Source organism: Balaenoptera borealis, assembly GCF_965194805.1.
Source record: "Balaenoptera borealis genome assembly, chromosome: X".
Classification (NCBI taxonomy): Eukaryota; Metazoa; Chordata; class Mammalia; order Artiodactyla; family Balaenopteridae; genus Balaenoptera; species Balaenoptera borealis.
The window spans coordinates 14,716,284-14,737,477 of NC_138881.1; the positions used below are offsets into that span (position 1 = coordinate 14,716,284).

Genomic DNA, 21,194 nt, shown 5'->3' on the forward strand with positions numbered 1-21,194 from the left:
GGAAGTCCTTCATCACTCATTGCTCAATAAATGAATGAACCTATTGGGCCCTGGGGTCCATGAATCTTGAATGGATTCATGGAGAAGGTACAACTTGAGCTGGACATGGAGTAGAATTCATCTGGGAGGAAAGAGATCAGGAAAAGAAAGAAGGTAGATTAAAGGAGAGAGAAAGGGCCACAAAGATGTATAGCTTGAACCATTTATGGAGTTGAATCGCATCCATTCAACCAAAATACTTGAGCTCCTATAACATACAGGTCCATATTCTAGACCGCTGCTTAGCTGGAAGATGCAAAAAATAAACAAGGAAGCCCATCTCTATCCTTAAACAAACAGCTTGTCTTGAGCTCTGCTTTGGGGTACCTAAGACACTCCCCGTTATATAGCAGGTTCCTCAACCCGGCCAGCAGGGGTCTCCACTGAATGACTTCAGTCTTCCTTTCCAGGATGACCGTGGCCTTCCCACACAGATATCTGCTCCTGTGTCGGGCAGTGGTGTGGGTTAGAAAGCGGGGTAGCAAGGTAGAAAGTGGTGTGGGGCTTTGGACTCAGATGTACTCACTTTGAGGTCCTGGCTCTACCATTTATAATCTTTGGGGCCTTGGGCAATTTCTTAACCTCGCTATGCCTATTCAGCAAATTAGAGATAATCAAATATGTTTCCTGGGTTTACTGTGGGAACCAAATGATATTATCCAGAGCCTAACTCAGGGTCTAGTCCATGCACATCATGCTCACTAAGTAGTGTTGTCTTCCTTCTTGGCAGCCCCTAACCTGCCCCCTTTGCTTCACACAATCCCTGGTCCAGCGGCAGTAAACTCCTCCTGGGACCTGCACTGACACTCTTTCCAACCTTCATATTGGGTCGCCTCATAGGAAATTGCCAATATTCAGACGTTTCTTACCTCAAAATGGAAATTTCATACGGTTCTCTTCCAGCGTTTTCCAACCTCCCTGCTAATTCTATCCATCAACTCTGCCTCCACTTCAAGACTACCTCTTCCCTGTACCCCTTCCCGAACCAGACAGCGTTTCTCTTAGACCTGTATGGCACTCTGTACCTTTCTCAGGGGGCACACTTGATCCCATTGGGCTCATCATCTAATCTGTCTCATGTGGCTACCAGGTTAGAAATTCCTCAGGGCACTGATGGCATCTCCTTCTCTTTAAAGTACATCTGCACAGTATGTACCTTGAACTTAATAAGAGGTTACACATTCCATTTCCCAGACCCAAGTGTGATTAGACAGGGACTCCGGTACGCTCGGCGGGACTGGGGTCAAGATCTACTGGTGAGCCTCTGAACTGTGCCAGCCAGCACTGGGGCCCAAGTCCCTTGTCCTCTAATGCGACCCTCTAGAACCAGTTGCCTGCTATAACTTTTTTCTCTCTTTTCCTCTCACTCTACCTGCCTCCTTAGCAAATCAACCTGAGAAGAGAAACATGACAAATGCCTTAAACCTGGGAGGGAGAAGTAGGGTGTCATTTATCTATTTTGAAAGATTGTTGAGTTCTTGGATTCTCATTTGCTTATTTAAGAGCTATACAGTTGAACCATATGAAATCAACAATATTTCTAACTATTTTGACCTACAAAAATATCCATTTCATATGGTACAGCCTAGTGTCTTGGTATTTGGGCTCATTTACAGACATTCATAGGTGAAGTAGTCTGATCCCTGTGTGTGGTCCACTCACCCACATCCTTAGAGAGATTCCCTAGACAGGCTACTCAGCTCCTGACGGGCCCACGGCCTTCAGCAGATTCTGCCATTGCTTATGGAGTTTCCATCAGAGGCTCTGGATTCAAAAATGGCTAGTTCATTTCCCTTTTCCCTGCAGGTACCAACATTATGTGTTTGATCTCTGGGCTAAATGTCAAGACCTCCAGGCTTGAGTTTTCAAGTCTTCTGGAGATTAAAGGCTCTCCTCATCACCACGTGGACTTCTCTGTGCTGTTACTCAACAAAGCCAGTCCAGCTCCTCCGAGGGCCAGTGGCAGAACACCCCAGAGACAAGGAGGGAAGGGAAGGAACTCCTAGTTTTCTAAACATGGCAACACATGGGGCAGATGAGCGTGAAGGGCAAGAAGGCTTGTATGTTTTTCTCCAATAAGCTGTAAGTTAAAAATGCAGAAGCTTTAGACGGATTTTAGTTATTTACGAACTAGATCCACCTGAACGGGGCAGTCAGGAGCCTCTCTTGTTTTTCTCATTTCATGCACCCAAAGGAATATACAGAACCTTAACAATTATTGTATTCAACACCTTCAATCATTTCATGTGACTTTTAAACAAAGTATTTCTTACTGTCCATCTCTAGTAGAAAATATCCTAAAGACAAAAAGCAAAACAAAAAGGTATCTAAAACTGAATTCAGTTGTCTTATTGTAGTCATTTTGAGACTACTCAAGTAAGAAATTATGCCACTGTCGTTAAGAATCAAGATTTTCAGCATAAGAGAAAAGAGATCAATTATAAAATCAAGAAAGTTAAATTGAAACCCGTAATCTTAGATTTGAACTGGAAATAGCGGTTTCAACTCATGATTTATCTTCACCTTCTAAAATTTACATATTTTCTAGTCTTGTCTATTGAAGAAGCTTAGAGTCAATGACAACCCAGCAACAATGAATACCCCTGGCATGCGGAATGTGGTCTCTAAAGCCTGTTCCCTCCGAGAAGAGCCAGGACTTCTTGGAGAAAGGGCTGATTCCAGGTCTGGGGCAGCAAATATGCAAGAGGAACCTGGGCTACCATATCATGCCTAAAACTCCAGAGGAGGAAAGAGACTGTAGGAGGTCCAGTGACCTACTCAATGCCACACAGGAGGCAGGACCCTGGGCATAGCCAGGGCACCTAGTCCATGCCTCTCCAGAAGGCAGCCTCCCCTCAGCCAGGCCTCCAGGCCATGGCCCTCCCAGCTAATGTTCCAACCAGGATCCAGAGTTGTCTGACCAGGGGTTTTTCACTGCCACTCTTGGGGGATTTTGACAACAAATCCATTTTAAGCTACTGTGGCATTGGAGAACTTTAAAAATTAGCCAGGTGAGCAATCAAGACATCCCAAATCTGAAATGCAAATGCTTGTTCTCTAAGGGTCACATTCCTAAAACCCCCAAGACTATTAGTGCTCTGTCCATATTCCCTTACCCTTATTAGTTTAGTGCACAGCAGCCTGACTTACAGCTCCCATGACCTGCATTCTTTCTCTGACTAAGGAGCCTGCTTTTCTAGAAGTACCAGGGAAATACTGTTTTGGCACCTAGGCAGCCTTCAACCAGTGATTGATAGGAAGTGGTAGATAAATATCCCAACTCCCTCGCCTCTAAGGGGTGTGTTCTGCACTAGCTCCCCGAAGGTGATCCAGCCCCAGTTACCCACCATGATAACATGCTCATACGTACACCCTTTATTGGCTTCCTTCCCTTCCCTTTCTCACTTCCCTCCTCCCCCTACTGGTAGCTTCTTAGTATCACCTCCTGAACCTTCGCCTCAATGCCTGTCCTGGGGAACCATTCTCTGAGCCTGTCTTCCCCGGGCAGACAGAGAAAGAGCCATTGTCCGTGAAGAGTGGGCCTCCTTCAGTATTGCTGCAGACTGGGCTAGACTCAGGCTGAGTCAAAAGACAACACATCTTTTCTGACTCCAGATTCAATATATCATGTGTTAACTATGTGTGTCTTTTATAGAGAGCACACAACTCATTATAAACGTCTTGGCTTTGGGAGTGGAAAGGTCCTTGGAAAAGAATTCCTTTTGGCTTGCAGGCTCATGTATTTATTCCTTCTTTGTTGGCCCAATAAAGGGCATCACTTCTCTACCTATGAAGATACTAATTAGCAAGTAAGTAATTCTAAGTGCAGTGCAGTGGAGGTGGTATGTGGGACCTTTTGTAAGTATTTTTAAATTTTCCATCATTGCTGATGATCTCTAAGTAAATTTTAAGAGACTAACCTCTACCTAGGAGAAGAGATTTATTAGCATGTGTAACTGGGTGTCATGTGCTAATTACCTTACTGCTTCATGGTTTAACCAAGCCAAGGGCATCTGTCCAAGAGGACCAGAGAGTCTCTGTGCACCAATAATGGAAACAGAAAGAACCCTTTCCTCTTACATCCAGTGGCTGTATGCAGTGTCTCCTGAATAGAAAGGTGATTTTCACATGCTTTTTCTGATCTGCCTCTCCCACTCCAGCTCCACTTTCTTCCCTGGAATGTCAAAGGTACCTGTGTTCATAACATCACATCTGTAGTTTGAGCAGGAATGAAGGGACTTTAAAACACTGTATTCATCTTTGTGGGTAGAGTGCCTTCCTTCCTCTCCATTTTCCTGCTTTCAAGGAACCAAGAAGACCAAAAGCTGATACTCATGTCTTCCCTGTAACCAGCCTCACCTGGTTCTCTGCAAATAATGAAAATAGCTTTGTGACAATTCACCCTTTTCTGAATCTTTGAAGTATTCCTTAGCTATCCATCTGGCTCTCCTGAAAGATCAAATTCCTTATTTCTGATCGGTATTATCTTTTCTATACGTTAACTTGTTGGCAAACATGTAAAACTGCCAGTGTCTCTTTAAGGGGTGTGGGGCTGACGAGGCAAGGGTGGAGCCAGGCTCCCACTCTGATTTAAGCTCAGGCACGCAAGTCTTGAAAACTGGCACAAAGGTGTCATGCCTTGGTGATGGACTGGTCATTTTCAGCCCAGGTTTGCTGGAAAGCAGGCGCTTTACCACTGTCTGAGAACATCATGGCCCCTCTGGTAAAGCTAACCTTGGGGTTGATCTAATTATTAGACTGTGCTATTGGGCTGGTTTTTGTAGAGCAAAACAGTTGAATATCACTAATTTAGTATTGTTCAATCTAATACCTACCTTGTTGCCTCAGCATCTATAACTAGTGCTACCCAATGTGCGGTCTGCTGACTGCGCGCGTCAGCGTCCCCGGGAAGCTTGGTCTTTGCTCCCTGGGCCGAAGCGTCTCTGGCACCCCAGAATTAAAATGGCTACTTTCTTAGACGACAGGTGAAAAGCGTGTGTTGTGAGTTTCAGGTTTTGTTTTCGGAAGGACAACCTGATAGATGTGATAGGTAGCAAATAAGCACTGAGAGAGATGAAGGGCGCAGCGGCCAGGCTGAACGTTGCCAAGGGAAGTGCATGGACCCGGGGTCAGGAGACCTAAGCTTTGTTTTTGCCTCTGCCAAAAATCAACTCTGTGATCTTGGCTCATATCTTTGAACCTTGATTTCCTCCTCAGTACCTGAGAGGGGTGGCCTAAACAGTAGCTTTCAGTGTGTTGACCGCTGCCCAGAGCAAGAAATACATGTTTACATCACACCCCGGCATACACACATACAAATGCACACACGTGTGACAGAACCAAGAGCGTCACGAAACAATACTACATGAGGTGCACTGTGGTATTTTCTATTCTACTCTCTTCTATTTCATTGTTTAAAAAAATGCTAGTCTTGATCTGCTGAATGGATTTCACAATCCACTAAAGGGTCACGCCCTGTGGTATGAAAAGACACAGAACGCCATAATTTTCGAGGTCTCTTCAGTAGGAGAATCCAATGACTCTGCTAGATGCCTAAAGGAATTTTCTGACAATAGCTGAGCTGTGACAGATGGCTACGTGCTTACATTCTGGAGGAAGTGCATGGTGTAGAACGTGGCAGCAGAATGAAAGAAAATTATAAACCGTTTCCAAGGAGAACATATAGTGCTGCAGCTCTGACAGTGACTCAGAGAATTAGGATCTCTAAGTCATTACACTGAATGCTGCCCAAGTCAACCAGGATCAGAGACCAGGGACATCCAACCTGTCAGAGAGGTCACAGGCTCCCTGGTTGTAGGCAGCTTTCTTTTCAGTTTCCAGATTGTAAGACACCCCCCACCCCCCACCAAGAGTGATCTCTAGTAGCCTCATTTTTGTTTACAAAAATGAAGACAGGAAAATAAAGAAAACAGGAAGTTGGAGAGCTCCAGACTTTCGTCTTTTGAACTCGGACCCCAATCCTGGCTTCTTCATCTTCTTCTGTTCCCACCGCAGGAAGAGGAACTAATATTTAGTAAGTAGGGACCTGTCAAGGACTTTATCATTTCCCTGGATCCTAAGAACCATTCTGTGAAGGCTCTAGGATCCCCACTTACAGAGGCCCAAAGATTTCAGTCACTTGTTCTGGATCCACTGCTGCTGTGCTGAATCCCCATCGTTCCATCCCAGAGCCCAGGGTCTTTCCCCCAGTGCATCCTGCCATAGCTTGAATACAGAGTCTTTCTTGGGGGGATGATGCAACCTCATTTAATTTTGGTGACTGGTAGAAAGCAGAGGCATAAACAGAGCAGACAGGACTCCGTCAGACAGCAGGAAGGCCAAACCCTGATTTGTAAAGATGGGGAACTTGAATCCTGGGAACGTTCAGTGACTTGCCCACGGGCACAGAACTGCAAGTAGAACCCAGGCTTCTGGTGATCTTTCCACAGGATGTCGAACATTGAAACAACAGCAGCAATAATTAAACAGTACTCCTAGTGTGAAGCATCATTTCGTTTTAGAAGTTAGTTAGAGAAATATTTATATGGGAAAAATCGTTCTGGCTCCCTTTCGTGCATAAATAAATACACAGCCACATTCTCCTATTCTGTGGGTGCTAGAACTTGTCAGGAAGCCCAGATTTTTCTGATGCTGAGGGGTCCATGTTGGATGCTTTGTCCACAGTGGGGAACAAGTCTGAATTATTGTGGTTCTGCGGAAAAGGAAGCCCAGCAGGGACAGACTGTGGGCACCTGGCTCTGGCGCTGGGTTGTTCAACAGGTAGCAGGAGCCTTGGTGCTCCCTCCTCCACACTGCCAAGCAGAGTTGGTGAGGGGAAGGAAGGGAGGGGGGAAGGGAGGGAGGGAGAGAATGAATAGTTTCGAGTGGTGAAATCCCCTCCCTTGCTCCCTAACGGATCTGGGAAGTCAGGCAGTAGCACCGGAGACCCTGAGTAGATTTCCATTTTGCTTACCAAGCTGGTGACTGCTGAGGATCGGCTGCAGCCTAGCAGGGACCCAGAGAGCAAACCGCCGACATATCTGTGATGCAATTTCAGATGCTCATTAATATAGTGATGTGCTAAACATGTTCCTTGCTGCTTTCTGTCAGAGGGCATTGGGATGGATGGTTTGTGTTCCCAGCAAGAAAGCGGTGTGATGGGGGTGGGTGTGATGGGTGGAAGGGCAGGAAGGAAGGTTAGCAAGGTACATGTGGGTAGTTAGTCCTGTAGACACTCTAAGAACATTTAAAGAAATCTCTTCCCCTCCCCTGAAGGGGTAGAAATTCCATGTCAGAGTCACTTTGCACATTTTTCTGAAATTTTCACGACATGTAACATTCAGACTTTGATTTCAGCTGTCACCTTCCCCTTTTAAATTCTTGAGAGCCTGGGAAAAGGAAGAAGGAGTAGCTTGTGGAGAGAGCCAGCGGCAGGTGTGGGGCCTCGGGGTAGGGGGGCCTTCTAGGAAGAGAGGCCAAGAATAAGCATTTTGCACTCCTCTTAAGGGCAGTAAAGCTTTAAGGGAGTGATAAGCTCATGAGGCCAGGAAAGGCAGTACTGAACAAGTACCAACCCTAGACTGGGGGCTGGAGAGGCATGGCGCAAGATTGTATTCGCCCTTGATTTTTACCCCTTCCCAACAGTTCCTAAAGCCGAGCCTCTACCTGTCCTTAGAAGTGAACCTGGGGACTTCCCTGGTGGTCCAGTGGCTAAGAATCTGCGCTCCCAATGCAGGGGGCCTGGGTTCGATCCCTGGTCAGGGAACTAGATCCCGCATGCACGCCGCAACTAAAAGATCCCGCATGCCGCAACTAAGACCCGGCACAGCCTAAATAAATAAATACATACGTACATACTTAAAAAAAAGAAATGACCCTGGCCTTTCCAAGAGAGGGGCAGACACCAATCTTCCTCAGTTTCCAAGTCAGCTCATTTCAGATGAACCCAGTGACCATATCCATGCTGTCAATACATCACTACGAGTCAAGGTCTAGACAATCCCATTATCTTCAGAATTTGACAGGGGGATCAGCTAAGTTCAGTCTAGAAAGACTTTTCACTGCCCTGTGGACGTTTCCTACAATGGCATTTTCTTTCAGCAGTTTGGTTTTATGGTATCTGTTTGTAGTGCTGTTTGTATTTCTGGAATACGACACATCTCCTGGGCACTTTGTGAAAGATTCACTCAGTTCTTGGTTACACCTAATGCTATGGATGACAGAGTAGCAGTTATGAATCCTTTATTTATTTATTTTTTTGAGAAGCACTAGATACTTTTCATGTGGCAGACAGCCGCTTCACATCCCCCAATCAGCCTTAGTTTAGGCAAATTTATCTCAATATTGGTTTGGGAAAAAAGAGCAGCTTGGAAGCCAGAGACGGTTTCTAATCCCAGATCTTCTACATGCCAGGTGTGTGACTTTGCAAATTTACTCACTTTCCCTGGGCTTCTGTTTCCTTATTGGTAAAATGGGAGCACTACTTTAAATTTATTTATTTATTTATTTATGGCTGTGTTGGGTCTTCGTTTCTGTGCGAGGGCTTTCTCTAGTTGCGGCAAGCGGGGGCCACTCTTCATCGCGGTGCGCGGGCCTCTCACTGTCGCGGCCTCTCTTGTTGCGGAGCACAGGCTCCAGACGCGCAGGCTCAGTAACTGTGGCGCACGGGCCTAGTTGCTCCGCGGCATGTGGGATCTTCCCAGACCAGGGCTCGAACCCGTGTCCCCTGCATTGGCGGGCAGATTCTCAACCGCTGCGCCACCAGGGAAGCCCGGGAGCACTACTTTAATCTCTGGGTGGTGTGAAGATACCATGAATATAACGCACCTGGCGTAGTGCTTAGCATATGGCTGGAGCTCCCTGCAAGAGCCTACAGTCTTGGACAGGAAAAGATACGTGCACATAACCTTTTTCCTGTGTAGGGGATAAAAACAAGACATATAGCCCTATTTCCCATTGTCACCTGTGCCATTATCTGCCCCTTCCCTGGGAGGAGTAACAAAGGAAGGAGAGGACAAATACCAGGCAAGGCAAGCAACTGGCTCTAGGGAAGCAGATAAAATAGTGGGAGGGTGTATTCCTTTTCTAATATCATACAACAAATTGCCACAAACTTAGCAGCTTAAAACAGTGCCCATTTATGATCTTGAAATTTCTGTGGCTCAGGAATCTGGGCACGGGTTAACTGGGTCTTTTGCTCAGCGTCCCCTTGGCTTGCCATCAAAGTTTTGGTTGGGGCTGAGTTCTCATCTGAGGCTCAGGGGCCTCTGGGTTGTTGGCAGAATTCAGTTCCTTGAGGTTTGTGGGACTGAGGCCCTCAGCTCCTAGAGGCCCCATTGCTTGCCACCTGGCCTTCTCTACAACGTGGCAGTTTGCTTTTTCAAGGCCAACAGGAGAGTATTGCTGCTTCTGCTTGTCTTTTTTTTTTAAGGGCTCACCTGATTAGGCCAGATACGCCACACTGATTATCTCCCTTTTGATCAACTCAAAGTCAACTGAAGAGGGATCTTAAAATCCCATAATTCACAGATTCCACCTACACTCAAGGGGAGGAGACTATACAGGTTATGTACACGAGAAGGCAGGAATCTTGGGGGCTACCCCAAGAATTCTGCCTACCGGACAGTTCCCTGGGTATACCCAAATAAGCTGAGGAGAAACCTTCTTGCTTCTCTTTGTATTATTTTTATGAAACCAAACATTAAGTAAGAGCACCAAACCTACTATCTTGCATGGCTCAGCCAGGGTGAAATTGTTAAATAGGGAAGAAAAAGGGGCAGGGTGAACCTGAAGATGTGGGACAACCTTGCAATGGCAGTGGCACAGCGAGCTTATGAATGAGTGGATTCAACTTTTGTTGAACTGTTATTGAGGAAAAGGAATCGATTTTTTAAAGAAGGAAAATGGGATAGTTTTCCCTAGAAGAGCTCCATTAGTGCCTGTCTGCCTGCCTGCCTCTGGTGGACACACAGTACTAGGTGATGCTCTGTAACCAAAGGACAAAACTGAAAGCAAAAGCTGTTCCCCACACAAAGATGGAGGGGCCACAGCCACTCAACCTCGTTTCTGAGGGGCTATCAAAATATAAGACCCTGAGCGTCTGGTCTGTGGTGCTGAGGGAATGAGGGGCTATAAGACTCTCTGGTCTACCCCCAAGTCACCTGGGTCCAGCCCCAAATCCTGGCTTCTGCCTTCCTGCTGAAAGGATGAGCCTGGGAGAGGAGGTGCTCAGAAGTCCCTCTACTTCAGGGAAATACCCACTGAACCTTCTGCCTCTTCTTTCCACCAGGCAAGCTTTCTGCTCTGTCCCTTCTCCCAGCTGTCACTAGCAGATGAATTCACAGCCATCTCCGTTGAGTCTGGTAATGACCTCTGCCCTGTTGGGTGGGAGCTGACCTCTGCATCCAGGGAGAGGCTGACTTTTCAATCAGTCCTGGTCACTGAACCACAGCATTCCTCTGAGGGGGGGCTAAATAAAGGCTCTGTCTTCAGCACTTCCCCCTGCTTTACACATGAGAGAAGGAGAGCTCTGATCCACATGTGGCCCACCCTTTCTACCCCAAGGCCTCCCACACCTCATCTGAGGCCTGAAGAGGCCTCAGGACTCAATGACCCCTGACCGGTTCGCCAAGCACTTACGGTTTCCAATGAAAGGGCTGAGGTTATAGAGTAACGCAAGAAAGAAAAGTTGCTGCCTTTATTCTTGGCCCCATAGAACTTTCCCCTAAAAATACTCTTCCCCTACCCAGGAAGATAATCCTGGGATCTCTAACCCTTGGGCTTGAAGTCTTCTTGGAGATAAAACACCAAGTGAGAATAAATCTAGGTCAAAGGGAGTAATCTGCTCTGTAGCTGAGGGTGAGAGAATATAACAGATAGATAGTACACTCTGGTTATGGTTGTGTACAATACAATAGCTACCTGTGGCTATTTAAATTTAAATTAAATAAAATTAAAAATTAAAGGTACTTAGTAGCCAGTGTGGCTAGTGGTTACCACATTGGACTGTACAGCTAATACAGCATTTCATCATCACAGAGTTCTATTTGATGGCACTGTTTTAGAGGCATAGATAGCACTGTCCCTTTGACCCTGTCCATGTGATGTTTCTTTAGCATCTTTGGAAATATGTCCTTGTTTCTACTGGTGGTCCTTGTGGTTATGATGTATTATTCTAGGGGGGAAAAAAAAAACCAACACTGCTAAAGACTGCTTAAGAAAACAAAACCAAAACCAAAAACAACTGCTGTAAATGCAGTGCCGGGGGAGGGGGGGATTAATTATCAAAAGGCTGCGTTTTTCCCAATTTTCTTTCTTCTATTCCCGCCCCCCCTTCTACAAAAGTATCTATCTTCCCTTCTTTTACATTTGCCTTCCTGCTTTATCTGTAGAGCGTCATGTTTTATGTAAGGCTTCTCAGACGAAGTGAAATGGTAGACCAGATTTCAAAAAGAAAAGGATCGGACGGGAACCAAAAGTTTGTTTGGGGCACAGGAATAAACAGTGGGACAGAATGCCCCCAAATCACACCCTGGGAAAAAAAGGAAAAGCAGAAGGAGAGGACGAGACTGGGAGATGCAGGGTAGGTCTGGTCCAGATAGTAGGTCTGGAGGGTAAAGCAGACTGGGGCAGTTCTCGCCATTCCTGAGGCTGGCAGGCTGCCCAGGTGCTCAGGAGTGCCTCTGTGCAGTAACTTCCTAATCAGACTCTTCCTGCTTAGGAACAGTGCCTTCCATAAGAATTTATCTTTGACTCACGGGTGACCTCCATCTTAGGCTCAGTGTGTGCATGAAGAAGACATACTGGGTGAAATGCTGTGTTTGGGGGAAGGAGGCCTTCTTCCTTGATCTCTTGGAGGAGTCGCAAGGACCGTGTCCCTCTCCTCACCAGCACTGTCTGTGGTTTCCCTCCCTTAACACCAATCACCCCTTAATGGGTTCTTTAATGCCTGTGCTCTTCCCTGGGCAAAACTAGGGAAGCTAAGCAATGCTTTGAAAGATGGCAGACAGTGGAGATGGCAAGTAGAGGGCAGGATAATGTTCAACAGTGAGGGTCGGGGGCCGGGGGGTCACAGGAGACAGAAAGCAGGGCAAGGGAGAGGCAAAGTTCAAGTGGGCATCGGGAGCAGGTGTGCAGAACTATAGTTCTGAGGGCCTGCGGCCAGAAGACTGGAGCTGGGGCAAGCTTTGCCACTCACTCCTGAGGCTCTTCTCTGCCTTCTTGGAAGGCAGGACCTCACCCCACCCTGAAGCACGGCTGGCCAGGGGCTTGTCCAGGTTCACGAACAACTGTGTCAGAGAGTGAGAAGTGAGGGTGTAGAGAGGAAACTGGCTGGTCTCGGACAGATGGTTGGTGTCCCGGGGTCTCCCATCCCTTGGCTTGGGGGCAAAGGTTGTCCTATCTGTATTGTAAACTTCAAACCTTTCTCCAGCCTTAAGCAAGTTCCTCTTGTGAATGCAGCAGTCTGGATTTCTACTCCACTCCACCCAGACTCCACCCCTGTCCCGCCCCAGGGTCTGCCAAGTGCACAACTGAAAGCTTCGGATGGATAATGCCCTGTTTTCCTCTTTTGTCTTGCAGCCGTCTCCAACCTGGACATCGAGAGCAAGCTGAGCGTGTACTACCGTGCACCGTGGCACCAGCAGAGAAACATCTTCCTCCCGGCCACCCGGCCGCCCTGCGTGGAGGAGCTGCACCGCCACGCCCGGCAGAGCCTGCAAGCCCTGCGCAGAGGTGACTGATCTCGGGCTTGGGGGCATTTCGGGGAGAGAACCTGGAGCTCGTCCCATCAAGGGGTTGTTTTCTGTCCCATCAGTCCCAACACCTCCCCTTGTTATAGCAAGTACTTTGAAATGCTCCCTTTTCTACCCTGAAATGAAATCCATGGGTAATATAACCTGCCTATTGATGTAACTAAAAATAGCATTATGGCCTGAATATGATAATAAAGAGAACTTAAGAGGAAAATTATTTATAATAATAATATTTGCAATATGCAAATGCCCAGGCACGGCTGCACTAGAAGACATAATGAAGAAGTCAGATGTTTGTGCCTATCAAAAGTAGGTTTGGATTAAGTAAAGACGGAAGTCATTCTGAACACAAAGCACAGAGAAATGAAAGAGTCAGGGGGCAGGAGGACACAACCATAGAAACTGGTGCATTCAGCACATATTATAGGTGAGCAAAAAAAAAACCCTCTGGATTTTAATTAAAAAAGAGAATTAGCTTTGACTCAGAAGTAGGTTCTAGGCTTTTCCCTTACAAGAAATTCTGGCGGGATATCTGTGGGACCTGGGGCGCTGTTTCAGTGTTCAGGACTGTACTATGCATTGTAGGATGGCTGTCATCCTTGGTTCCAGCCCAATCATCTAACAACCAACCAGAACCTTCCCCAGGGGGGTTCTGCTGCTGCTGTTGAGAACCAGTGATCTGGTCCATTCTACAGCAGAGCACACGGAGCCCTAGAGAGGTCAGGACACTTGCTGAGGGTCACAGGCAGCAGGTTAGGTACAGTGCCAGGACCCCGACCCAGGCCTCCAGACCCCCCCAGCCAGAGCTCTGTTTTCCTCCGCGCCATACACTGTGTCCTAGGGAAATAAATACTTCTAGTTCTAGTTCTCTCACAGTCCTGAGAAAGCCGGAGGTAGGCACACAGCATTCAAGGTAGAAGATACAGCCTCTTCTTCCACTGGTTACTTTTCAGTGCCTTAAAGCCACTCTAATTAGGACAAAGGAGATTAAAAACTGGCATCATCCTTTTTAGAGCCCCCTCCGTTGGTGTCAGAAGTTGGCATGCCAGCTTTTTTGGCCTTTAGAGTTTTGCTATGGAGACACATGGGGTCTGTACATTCAGTGTCTTTGTTCCAAATTCCCTATGCTCCTTTAAGGAATGGTATTTTGCGAGAGTATTAAAATTCAAATAAAATATTTTTATGTCACTATCAAGATGGAGAAATAAAATGACAAATGTTGTTTTCAGCTGTTTTCTTCCTCATGTGTAGGACTCCTCCCTTTTGCCCATCCCTTGTCTTTCTTCCCTTTAATGAAAGAGCTAACCTACTAATATCCTTAATGCAATTGTTTCTAAAAATTCCCCTTGGTTAGTAGTAGCAGATACTGTGACCCTTATAATGAAAGGTGACAGTCAGTATCCTCTCAACCTATCGCTGGCATTCTTACTAGTCACTTCAATTTTATAGTTGGCTGAAAAGTTCTTCACCAAATTTTTAGTGCCAGCCACCTTCCAGAAAGCTTCGTTAACACTCTTACCGTTCCTCTGCAGCCTGGATTAGGCGCCCTTGCCATAATCGCCTGTGCATCATCCCATTGTGCCACTTATAAGCTTGCATCATAACTAACCACTTACTTACGGGCCTGACTTCTACCATTAATCCATGAGCAACTCAAGGACAAGGATGATATCTTGTAAATTTTCTTTTTGGCCGCACCACGCGGCTTGTGGGATCTTAGTTCCCTGACCAGGGATTGAACCCCGGCCCTCGGCAGTGAGAGCACAGAGTCCTAACCACTGGACCGCCAGGGAATTCCCATAAATTTTTTTTATTCAAAGCATTCAGCATGACCCTGACATAATAGTAGGTCCTCAATGAATGTCTGTGCAACTGAATCAAATTCTGCAGAAAACTGGTTGAGTACTGAGGGCAGAGAATGACGACAGAGGAATCTAATCATCATTCTCACTAAATACTTTCTCTGATCCCATCATTAGAGAGCTTGAGTAATGTTAGCCCTTTAGACATAATTAATTATTTTTATCCCTTTATTATTATTCATAAGTCATCTCTGATTAGATTTTTCCAGATTCAACCAGATAACATTAAGCTGCTCGTAAGCTATCATCACATTTCACCGTGTTGTCAGGTTTGGACTTAACGGCAGAACTAAGGAACAGCAAGCGCCAATATCAATTTTCGCAGAACTTCCTCCTGGGGGCTGAGAGATGGATATGGGGCCTCCTGGGGTTTGTAAGGAAGACGGAGGAGCTGCATCTTGCCCTCCACAGACAGGCTTGCTTTGTGGTTGTCTCAATAGCAAATCTTGGGTGTAATAGTTTTAATAGCACTCAGAGAGCCATAAACAGGAATTATAGGCATCACAGAATTAAAAACATGCAGTGTAGAATTAAAATTAGAAAGTGACTTTTTTTTTTTTTTTTTTTTAACCCTTGTCCAAGAAACAGTAGCTTAGTAGTGCATTCATCAGAATACCACTTCTGCCATCTGGTGGCCATGACTAATTCTGACCTATCAATCAGACAAGGCCTTGCTCACAAATGAGCTTCCCTGTAGGTTCTCTATTTGGACAGCTGGAGTGTCCTGGCTTCCACCAGGAGGGAGTGGATGATGAAGCACAGACAAGCTAGGCTGTGGTGGCAGCGGCAGCGTGCTCCTTTTGGAAATGGGGCTATAAGCAGGGAGCTGGCGGACTGAGATCAGAACCGAGAAATTGGCTGTCTTCAAGATCTGCTCAATAGCAAACCCCTCAACAAAGTCTCTTGAGGGCCAGGCACTGTGCTACACCTAGGATTCAGAGAGCAACAGTATGTGGTCCTTGCCCACAAGGAATTCCTGGTCTAGTGAGGGAGACAGGCAAGTAACCAGGTAATTTCAACACAGTGATGGGGGCTCAGAGGAAAGGCACTAATGAATGATGCCATGGAGCTTCAGGGAAGGCTCCTCGGAGGAAGCAGCATCTTAATGGGTTTCAAGTTATTTAGACTCTGATTCCTCTTTTTTTCCTTTGTTCTTAGCAGTTCTTTATGCTCAGAGCCAATAATGGCTGGAAGTGATGCCAATGTTTATGTTTGTGAGACAGGGAGAGAGAGATTACTGAGGCTATAAAGAGAGATTTATATATTTCCTTTCAAGTTTCAGGGCTGGGGTCTAAATTTCATTGGTCTAAGGGAATAAGCACCAAGAGTCTACTGCAGTTTCAGGCTCTAGCTGACGAATGTTCTCACACCACCACCAGAAAGAAGTATTAGGGACGCATTAATCTACCTGCCTACTCCCGGCCTGGGGCAAATGAAAGGGTAGGAGGGGAGAAATTGAATGGGAAATTGAGTTGATATCTCCCTCCAGACTCCGCCCTTCCTTCTACCTTCTCCTAACTAGTGACACCTATATTTTACTCTTCATTATGCATTTAAGAATATAAAAGCTTTTCCTTACACTGCCCATTTAGAAAAGCCCACTGTTTCCTTGCAGAGAAAAATGAGGGGGGTGCTGGAGGCGGGCACTTTAACATGGAAGACATTTATCTCAAAAAGACTTCTTGGAAGGGAGACCAAGGTGGCAGAGTAGGACATGGAGCTCACTTCCCCACTACAAATACATAAAAAAATACAGCTACATCTGGAACGGTTCTCACAGAATACCAGCTGAAAGCTGTCAAAAGATCTCATACAACCAAAGCTGCAAGAAAGATTCCCCACATAACCGGGTAGGACGAAAGGAGAGAAAAAAAAAAGGAATCAGGATGGGACCTGCACCCCTGGGAGGGAGCTGTGAAAGAGGAAGGGTTCCCTCACCCTGGGAACCTCCTTCTCTGGCTGGAAGGTCCGCCAGGACAGGGGAGCTGCAGGGGCCTGGAATTTGCAAGAGAGGAGTGTGCCCGGGCTGACTTGCTGCCAAGCAAGATACAGAGGGACCGGCTGACAGCTGCCGTGCTGCCACACTTCCCAGCCTGAGATGCGTGCACAGCTCGTGGGTGCTGAAACTCAGGCTTCAGTGGACAGACACGGGAAGACGACTTGCTTTGGCTGCGCAGAGACATCCTGAAGAGCCTGGAGTGTGGTCTGGGCTGCAATTGGGGGTGCACACAGGACGGGGCACAGGTCTGCCAAAGGACCCCATTATCGACGCATGAAGGGCTGGGTACGGGTCCACCATAGACACCTCATTGTCAGTGTGCTCACTGCGGGGTGCGGCTCCAGCCACGCCAGACTCTGGGAGCACGCACATACCAGGGCTAACATCAGAGCCAATTATCAGCACTCCCACCATGGGGCGCAGCTCCGGCAGGCTTTGGGAGCTCATGCTTTGCGAACCTGCACACTTCAAAGGCAAGGCTGACACTGGAGCCAATTATCAGCGCTCCCACAGCCGAGACGGGTCTCAGGGCGGCACCAGCAGCAGCGGATTTTGTGGGTGTGCACACCGGGTGGCAGGAGGCCTCACAGAGTCACAGGTCCTGGCAGAGAGCCCCTGAGGAGGAACACACGACGGCTCCCAGAGGGGGTGCTCCGGTCCCGCCTACCTCACACGGCAGCTGAGAACCAGATCTCAGGGCCTCTAACTCCAACAGCTGGGGAGTAGACCCCGCCCCTTGACAGGGCTGTGACAACCACAAAGCAAAGACGAGGCCCCACCCAACATACAGTGCAGGCTCTGGCCAGCACAACACCAAACACACCCCCCATCGAGGGTGGATAATGGCCAGCACATGCCGAGGAAAGATGTGGCCGGCATCCATACCAAACAGAGCCCTCACACCAAAAATACTGGACTCACACAGTCTACACCAGGGCACGCCCACATACAAACAGCCTTTCAAGACCACAGTAGATAACTGTTTCTCCTAAATTCGTGGAGTTAGAGAAATATAAGTAAAACGAAAAAGCAGAGGAACTACTCCCAATTTAGAAGAATAAGAGAAATCCCCTGAGAGAACGATGAAACAAACCTCGCCAGTCTACCAGGCCCTGAGTTCAAAAAGGAGGTAATAAAAATGCTAAAGAACCTAAGAAACACTACTGATAGAAATGTAGATCACTGTAACAAGGAACTATTCAATAGAAACCATAAACAGGAGCCAATCAAAATTAGACAACTCAATTGCCAAGATAAAAACCGAGCTAAAGTCAATAAACAGCAGACTAAATAAGTCTAAATAGCAGAATGAATAAGTCATCTGGAAGATAAAATAACACAAACCACCCAATCAGAACAGCAGACAGAAAGACAAGTGAAAACAAAGTGAAAGCAACATACGAGATCCATGGGATAATATAAAGTGTGCCAACCTACACATAATACGGAATCCAGAAGAAGAAGAAAGAGAAAAAGGGATCCAAAATGTACCTGAAGAAATTCTGGCTGAAAACTTCCCAAACCTAAAGAAGGAAACAGATATCCAGGTACAGGAATCACAGGCCGTCCCAAACAAGATGAACCCAAACTGATCCACACCAAGACACGTAATTAAAATGGCAAAAGTGAACGATAAAGAGAGGATTCTAAAGGCAGCAAGAGAAAAACAGAGTCATTTACAAGGGAATATCATAAGGCTATCAGCTGATTTCTCTACAGAAACTTTGCAGGCCAGAAGGGAGTGACAAGATATATTCAAAGTTCTGAAAGGAAAAAACCTGCAACCTAGGATACTCTGCCCAGCAAGATTATCATTTAGAATAGAAGGAGGGAGAAAGAATTTCTCAGACGAGCAAAAACTAGAAGAATACAGCAATACAGCAATACTCATGAAAAGATATTCAACATCACTAATTATTAGAGAAATGCAAACCAAAACTACATTGAGGGCTTCCCTGGTGGCACAGTGGTTGAGAATCCACCTGCCAGTGCAGGGGACACGGGTTCGATCCCTGGTCCGGGAAGATCCCACATGCCGCGGAGCAACTAAGCCCGTGCACCACAACTAATGAGCCTGAGCTCTAGAGCCCGCGTGCCACAACTACTGAGCCTGCGTGCTGCAACTACTGAAACCCACGTGCCTAGAGGCTGTGCTCTCAAGAGAAGCCACCGCAATGAGAAGCCCACGCACCACAACGAAGAGTAGCCCCCACTCGCCGCAACCAGAGAAAGCCCGTGAGCAGCAACGAAGACCCAACACAGCCAAAAATAAATAAAATAAATTTATAAAAATTAATAAATAATAATAAAAAAACTGCATTGAGATATCACCTCACACCAGTCAGAATGGCTATCATCAAAAAATCCACAAACGATAAATGCTGGAGAGGGTGTGGAGAAAAGGGAAACCTCCTACACTGTTGATGGGAATGTAAATTGGTACAGCCACTATGGAGAAGAGTATGGAGGTTCCTTAAAAAACTAAAAATAGAGCTACCGTATGATCCTGCAATCCCACTCCTGGGCATATATCCGGAGAAAAACATGGTCCGAAAGGATACATGCACCCCAATGTCCATCGCAGCACTGACAATAGCCAAGACACGCAAGCAACCTAAATGTCCATCAACAAAGGAATGGATAAAGAAGATGTGGTGTATATATACAATGGAATATTACTCAGCCATTAAAAAGAATGAAATAATGCCATTTGCAGCAACATGGATGGACCCAGAGATTGTCATGCTGAGTGAAGGAAGTCAGACAGAGAAAGTGAGATAGCATATGATATTGCTTATATGCAGAATCATTAAAAAATGATACAAATGTACTTATTTACAAAATCAAAACAGACTCACAGACTTAGAGAACAAACTTATGGTTCCAGGGCAGGGGTGGATAGTTAGGGAGTTTGGGATGGACATGTACACACTGCTATACTTAAAATGGATAACCAACAAGGACCTACTGTGTAAAACAGGGAACTCTGCTCAATATTATGTAACAACCTAAATGGGAAAAGAATCTGATAAAGAATAGATACATGCATATGTATAACTAAATCACTGTGCTGTATACCTGAAACCGTCACAACATTGTTAATCAACTATACTCCAGTATAAAATAAAAAGTTAAAAAAAAAAAAAGAATATAGAAATACTAAACCTATCCTAACAGAAATACTGAAAGGTCTTCTCTAAACAGAAAAGAAGCAAGAATCTACAGGAAAGGGAAAATCACAACAGGAAAGGCAAATATATAAAAGGATTGAAGATCACTTAAATAAGCCAGTACATAAATTTAAAAACAATCAAAAAATTTGTGAAAGCAATTATAACTATAAGGAACAACAAAAGGATAAACATGAAGATGTAAAAGAGGACATCAGAATCACATAATGTGGGGGAGGGGAGTAAGAATATGTAGTTTTTTTAGAATGTGTTTGAGCTTACATGACTATCAGTCTAAAGCAAGAAGATACAGTTATGGTTTAACATACTTGAAAACCAGGGTAACCACAAATTAAAAACATACAGTGGTCTCACAAAAGCCAAAAAGAAAGGAACTCAAGCATAATACAAAAGAAAACCATAAACTACAAAAGGAAAAACAAAAAGAAGAAAGGAACAAAGAAGAAATAAAAGTCAACTGGAAAACAAGGTTTAAAATGGCAGTAAATACATACTTATCAATAATTACTTTAAATGTCAATAGACTAAACGCTCTGATAAAAAGACACAGACTGGCATACTGGATAATAAAACAAGAACCTACAATCTGCTGCCTCTAAGAGACCCACTTTAGGGTGAAAGACATGCATAGATTGAAAGTGAGGGGATGGAAAAAGATATTTCATGCAAATGGAAATGACAAGAAAGCGAGGGTAGCAATACTCATATCAGACAAAAGAGACTTTAAAACAAAGGCCATGAATAAAGACAAAGAAGGACCCTGTATTAATGATAAAAGGATCATTATAAGAAGAGGATGATATTACCCTCATTAACGTATATGTATGCAATATAGGAGCACCTAAATACGTGCGACAAATACTAACAGACATAAAAGGAGAAACTGATGGGAATACAATAGTAGCAGGAGATTTTAACACCCCACTGACGTCAATGGACAGATCTTCCAAACAGAAAATCAATAAGGCAACAGAGACTCTGACACATTAAAACAGACTTAATTGATATCTACAGGACACTACATCCAAGAAAACCAAAATACACACTCTTTTCAAGTACACATGGAACATTCTCTAGGATAGACCACATACTAAGACACAAAACAAGCCTCAACAAATTTAAGAGAAAAGAAATTATCTCAAGCATCTTCTCTGACCACAATGGCATGAAACTAGAAATCAACCACAGAAAGAAAAATGAGAAAAAAATGATTACATAGAGACTAAACAACATGCTACTAAAAACAAAATGAGTCAACAATGAAATCAAAGAGAAAATTTAAAAAATATCTCAAGACAAAGGAAAATAAAAACACAACCATCCGAAATCTATGGGATGCAGTCCTGAGAGA

At 45.4% G+C, this 21,194-nt stretch overlaps 1 protein-coding gene and 2 long non-coding RNA genes across 14 annotated transcripts in view; 2 read left to right on the forward strand and 1 right to left on the reverse strand.

Moving 5' to 3' along the window:
* LOC309620018 overlaps window positions 1-21,194 on the forward strand; it is an 878,206-nt gene that overhangs the window by 389,496 nt on the left and 467,516 nt on the right. The window lies entirely within an intron of this gene.
* Window positions 1-21,194, forward strand: part of NHS (NHS actin remodeling regulator) — a 345,055-nt gene that overhangs the window by 271,945 nt on the left and 51,916 nt on the right. For all 7 annotated transcript variants that reach the window (XR_014239253.1, XM_082375460.1, XM_082375461.1 and 4 more), the window contains exon 2: window positions 12,619-12,771. Coding sequence is in view for 6 of the 7 variants with exons in the window: in XM_082375460.1 (XP_082231586.1) it covers window positions 12,619-12,771 (153 nt within the window). In the remaining variant the exon portion in view is untranslated. The remainder of the gene's footprint in view (window positions 1-12,618; window positions 12,772-21,194) is intronic.
* LOC309619969 overlaps window positions 1-21,194 on the reverse strand; it is a 94,870-nt gene that overhangs the window by 21,045 nt on the left and 52,631 nt on the right. The window lies entirely within an intron of this gene.